The sequence below is a fragment of the Brassica napus genome, chromosome A3 (genome assembly GCF_020379485.1).
Source record: "Brassica napus cultivar Da-Ae chromosome A3, Da-Ae, whole genome shotgun sequence".
Classification (NCBI taxonomy): Eukaryota; Viridiplantae; Streptophyta; class Magnoliopsida; order Brassicales; family Brassicaceae; genus Brassica; species Brassica napus.
In genome coordinates, this window is record NC_063436.1 from 12,420,750 (window position 1) to 12,426,749 (window position 6,000).

At 34.7% G+C, this 6,000-nt stretch overlaps 1 protein-coding gene across 1 annotated transcript; it reads right to left on the reverse strand.

Annotated features, from left to right (window-relative positions):
* Positions 1-2,300: 2,300 nt before the first annotated feature.
* On the reverse strand, positions 2,301-5,230 carry LOC111213397 (endoglucanase 25). Its single transcript, XM_048775958.1, has 6 exons — positions 4,711-5,230; positions 4,325-4,635; positions 3,789-4,253; positions 3,569-3,704; positions 3,305-3,477; positions 2,301-3,031 (listed from the first exon to the last, which is right to left on the reverse strand). The coding sequence occupies exons 1-6, from the start codon at positions 5,081-5,083 to the stop codon at positions 2,624-2,626; spliced, it is 1,866 nt and encodes a 621-aa protein (XP_048631915.1). The 5' UTR covers positions 5,084-5,230; the 3' UTR covers positions 2,301-2,623.
* Between the last annotated feature and the right edge of the window lie 770 nt (positions 5,231-6,000).

Below are 6,000 nucleotides of genomic sequence, written 5' to 3' on the forward strand. Positions count from 1 at the left end.
ATTGTGGCTCTTAATGATTGTTTTCCATTTTTTTAATGGTAGTGTATCAATATGTTGGTTTATTGGATCTCCAGAAATGGCTGTGTAATAGTGGTGTTAATAATCTTTTTAGAGTGAATAGTTAATGGATTTAATTATTTTAGAATGAACTAGTCCAAAAGTATTTTTGCCACTTTGCCAAAACTAACTTAAGATTTGAATTTCCGTGAAAATATATTTTCTAAATTGTAGAAGTAGTTTACAAAGACAAATTACCCTTTTATAACAAATATTTTTTAAGCAATTTACGTTGATTTAAAAAGTTTATTCAGAAAAATGAAGTTTTCCGATTTTTTTTTTGAAAAGTCTATTTATGTTTCAATCTTAAAATTACTTTAAAATTTTTCAAAAATTATTATGATGAAAAATAAATAAAATTATGTAAACATAACCAATTATAAATAATGTAAATTTAATAAAAATGATTTTTCTACATAAATAAAGGACCATAAATGGTAATTATGATTGTCTATTGGTTATATGTTTACTGAAAAGTTTGTTGTTATGTAGTTGAGTTATTTGATTTTATAAGTGTAAGAGATTTCATGAATCTGCAAAAAAGTAATATCAGGCTTTTTAATAATTCTTTTAAAATATTTGGTAAATTTAAGGTTGGAATCTTTTTCGAAAAGTCTGATAAACTGTAATGTTTTATTAAACTTTTGAACATTATAAATGTATTATTTGTTACTTAGTTTGTACTCGTTACTTGATTGATATTTGATTCGTAAAGTCGAGTACTTGGTTTGACCAAGTCGAATATCAAGTAATCTATTTAAATTACTCGTAAGTACAAGATATGTATCAAATATTCAAATCAAATACTTGGCATTGTTTGGCTGGTTACTCGTTTTTGTTGATGAACAAATATACATCTTTTTTAAATCATAGGAAGATAACTTGTTTATATTTCTATTTCCATAAGTTAATCAAACATATGTGATATATCTTGACATTTTTTCTTTCTTAGATATTATCTTTCTCGAATTGACTAAAATATAGGAAAACAATAAAATGTTCTGTATGTATAATATATTTACTTAGTTTTGAATTTCGACAAATTAGCAAAAAAAATACAAATAATTATTAAAAATTTGCAAATTATTTACAAGTAACATGTAATAAAATAAGTTAAGTAACTTGTAAGTCCGTCAATTTTTAGCAAGTATTTGAAATTGTAAATACTTGTTTTAGCAAATCATGTATAAAATTTTTTTTACTATTCGTATAAACCAAACGGAGTATCAACTATACCAAAAATATTAAGTATCCGGTTTGTGTCCACCACCCCTACTTAAGTATGTCATAACAATAAAAAAAAATAGACATTTGTTATTGTTTTAAATTCAGATTGACTGCTAACCAAAAAAACAAGAGGCTGACTTTAGGCGCCAATTGTTTTGGAAAACCAGAATTTGTATTTGTAAGCATTAAACAAAAAGAGGGCTGTATTGTAGATTGGTATTGGCATGGTGGATAGACACAGACATGACATGACATATTCATAGGGAAACAAGAGACTGTTATAAATGAAAAGATGAGATAAACCGGATATTTATTTTTTTAGTTTTGTAAAGACGAGAAAGAAAAAAATGGGAAGGATGGGTTCCAATCACGCGTCCATATCTCCCTATCAATAACTACTCCACCGGACTTCAAAATAAAAAATCTATTGTTTTTTATTAGAAACTTAACAAATTAAAATATATATATACATGACTATTAACATGTAGTTATTAATATTAAATCCATTGTTTTTTATCCTATTTTTTGTGGACAATTGTACCTAACTTATACTTCTATCTAATTAAATATAATTATTAAAACTATTATATTTTTTTTTTTTAAAACGAATTGTTTTATATAAAAGTTAACCCAAAAACAGCAACACAATTTCTTAGTATATCTAATATAAAAAACCGTCTTCTGAAATCAACAAGATCTATTAGGATATAGTGACAATCTAATGCCAAATTAATCTTCTTACTTAAATTTGTCTAAAAAGTAGCAATTCGAAATTCTAAATTGATCGAAAAAGTTCTAATACATTTCTTGTTATAGATATTTCCTTCACATTAATTTCTAATCTTTATCTAATTATGGGTTGTGACTCATAAGTGAAACTTATCACAATCACTAAGGTTTCCTTATGTAATTAAATACTTTTTGAGTGATACTTCTCTGTTCCCCTTTCTCTTCTCATCGTATTCGAGGTCGTTTCTCCCTGTATATTTCTGGTTACAAAGTTCAGGTATACGGTATTCCTCATAATTCCTTTTTTATCACTCCCACTAAAAACATAGTTCAAAAACAACGAATACAATTTGGAATCAAACATATACAGATTAAAACGCATAGATGTATGTTATATCTCGAAAGACAAACCCCCAAAAAAGAAAATTTAAAAATTGCTCGTGGTAAGTTACCCAAATTGGGTTCGTATCTAGTAAAAAGCCACACGAAATGCTTAGTTGATTATGGTTGACTTGTGTGTACCACACAAGGCACCACATCTAATCATCTGGTCTCATACCTCTTTCATCTTCTGGCAGCAGGGACATTAATCACACAGGTTTTAGCTTTCTTAAGGTTTCCATGGTGCTGGTGGGGGAGGCGGAGTAGGGAACAACGGAGGAACAGCTGAGAAGATCGTATTTTTGTCTATAGTACCAGATGCCTCTTCTTCACCCGACAATGCCACGAGTGCTGCGACCAGGCCAGCATTCCCTGCAAGAGTCGGTTCAGTGTAGTTGTAGTTGGTCCGGACATCGCGGAACCCATCGCGCTTGTCAGGACCAGCAACCATGGCTCCTTCAATCGTGTTTGGGTTCGGTTTCTTGCTGTCTCTCCATTTCCATCCTCCTTTGCAGTTATATTTGACTTTGTTCTTGGGAATCGAGGCTCCTCGATGATGCACGTGTTTCGGGTATTTTGTGCCAAAACCCACCAGATAACTCATTTTCCGAGGGTTTTTACCTAGTATGTAATCAATCTGCAAAACACCCAGCTAGGATGAGTTGAGTCCAATTATGGTAATCAAACGTACCAAGTGCTTTCCACATTACGACCAAAACAACTATGCTTATGTTATCTTTGAGTATTAAATCAACTATTTTAATACAAAGGGATACACCCAAAATTTTGTTTTGTAAACCAAGTGTCAGACCAGTGTTGATAAGTTATCTTTTAAGTTATAATCTTGGTCAAAAGTGTCACTATTTGATATTTTCCCTTAATCATTTGTACAAAGAGGAAACCGCATTACCTGAGTTCTCGCAAACTCTCGTAGGACATTGGTTGAATAGAAATTAGGTCCACAGTACCATCCAGGAGTATCAGCAGCATCAAGATAGTCACTGTATAATGTCGCTAAGAAGGCTGCATTTGCAGCATACTGCAGAGGCTGTGGGTCTCCATGATTTAACTCTATCAAACCTCCTGCACATATTACCAAAATTTACATTTTTTAGATTTCCAAATTAAGAACAGGTTCATCTACAATCAAAGTTTTTCTTAAAGCCAAACTCACCCCTGGTTCTGTTAAATTTGTTGAAATAAGGCAAGTACGAGCACATGACTATGCTTGTCTGATTATGGAAGGTCCTGAGAATTTCTTCATATGGATATCCAGGACTCAAAAACAACCTCAACCGGCTCAGCAGTAACTGAAAAGCACAGGGATTCATAAGCGTTAAGAGGACATGAACATATAAAAGAAATAAACACAGTGAGTTGTCTTGTGGACTGACCTGAGCACCAGCAAGCTTATTGTCCCAGCTAAATACACCATAGTACGGACCACCCCAGAATGCACCAGCATGCTTGGCCATAGTTGGTTTCGTGATTAGATCGAGATAAGTTACGTTTCCTGTGGCATAATACAACCAAGCACCACCCCAAATAAACTCATCCCAATACATGCTTGAATTGTAGAACTTGGCTGATTCCGCAGTGCCTGCACTGTATCTGCCTCTCCTGGTCCTCCCAAACTGATACACCGTCTTAGCACCATGTACAAGCTTCTTAGAATACTCCCTGTTGTCCTTGAAGACAATGGATGCAGAAGCCAGAGCAGCCGCCATCTCGGCAGCGAGATCCGAGCATCCACCGTTACAGGTAGTCACAGGCCTTTTATAGTCCATGTCCTCAGGCCGCATCCAGCAGTAATGGTCATTAGGATCCGTACTTCCATCGTCAGTGTTTCCAGATCCAACCTAATGTAAGAACTCAGTCAAAAGATACAAATGAAAGAAAAGCTAAAAGATCTTCTTCTACGGAAGGTTACCTGTGAGACAAGATCATCGATGGAATCAGCAGTGCTATTAAAGGTCTTGAGAAAGTAATCAGTTCCCCACTTGATGAGCTCCTTAACATGGACAAGCTCTCCAGCAGCTTCGTACTTGGCACTGTATTCAATCACACTCCAGCTCAACATGGTCATAGCATAAGCCATGGGGAAGTTGAATTTGATTGCATCTCCCGCATCGTAATAGCCTCCAACCAAATCTTTATAGAAGCTTCCGGAATCACCTTTCCCATCTTGAAGACCAGAGTTACCTCTCCACGACACATTATTGTGCCTCGGCAATTTCCCAGCTGCATCATCAAAAAAAACAGTTTCGCATTAATCAGATCAGATCTTGAAGAGAGAAAGCAAACCGGGACTCTTACATTTCTGAGCATTGAAGAACTTGAGGGCTTTGTGAAGAGCGATGGTGTAGTTATCCGGCGGTGGAGTCTTACGGTGGTGACGCGGCACAGTTTTGACGATCAAGGTGATGAATCCGGCGAGCAAAGCGGCGGCGACGATAGTGCCGACAGTCCAGACGAAGATCTTGCGGCTGACGATTATGCATCCGAGATCGACATACTTCTTCTTCTTCTGCTCCGTGGGACCGAGAAGCCAGCTCTGCTGCGTCTCGTCCAGTGGCCGCGAGAGAGCGGCGCGGTCGATGTCGTTCAAGTTCCGGCTACGATCGTCGTCGGTGGCGGAATCCGTCGCGTGGATCTCGAGCGGACCTCCCCAGGGATCTCGGCCGTACATGGCGAAGATGAGTGAATCAAAGATCAGATCTGAGAGAGAGTTTGTTTGGGAGTGTGAGAGGAAATGAAGATGTGATGTGAGGTAAGCTAGTCAATTATGGACGAAGACGAGACACCCACATGTGCCTTCTTTTTTATTTTTTTTATTTTCTCACTTCAATTATTATTTTCCTTAGTATATTTGCCTGTCGGTTTATCTCTCCATGTTACGTTACAGCTACGCACTCATTTTGGACTTATTCGCCAACCATGATTGAGCTTTCTCGCCAACGCGTAAATTTTTGGTGAATGAAAACCAAACCAAACTTTTACGAAATAGAATTCCAAAACATTTTGCGAAACAATATTTACAAAACTAAATTCGACAACGATGTACAAAATAACTTTTGTGAAATTGAACTCCGCAGTATTCTATGAACACAATTTGGGTAGAACTAAATTTGACAATAGTTTGCAAAACAGGTTTTGTAAGATTACTTTCGACAACTTTTTATAAAAATTAATTTCGACAATATTTTACGAAACATATTTCATAAAATTAAATTTGATAATATTTTATGAAACAATTTCGTAGGATAATGTGATAATGTTTTACGAAACAACTTACAAAATTAAAATCAAAACAATTTAACAACCTTTAAAAAACTATACAAAATCATCCAAAGACGTTAATTAAAGGACCAAAGAAACGAGAGGAGCCGACAATCTCTCTCTCTCTCTCTCTCTCTCTCTCTCTCTCTCTCTAAACATTATGTTTTAAAATACATGAAGTTTTAAGATTGTGTACAATTATTAAGAAATTTATTTATTTTATCTTAAAAATATATTAAAATAATAAATTAAAATTATTTTACCAATTATAAAACATACTACAAAATATCATTAGTTACACAGTTTTTGATAACAAAAATAATAAGA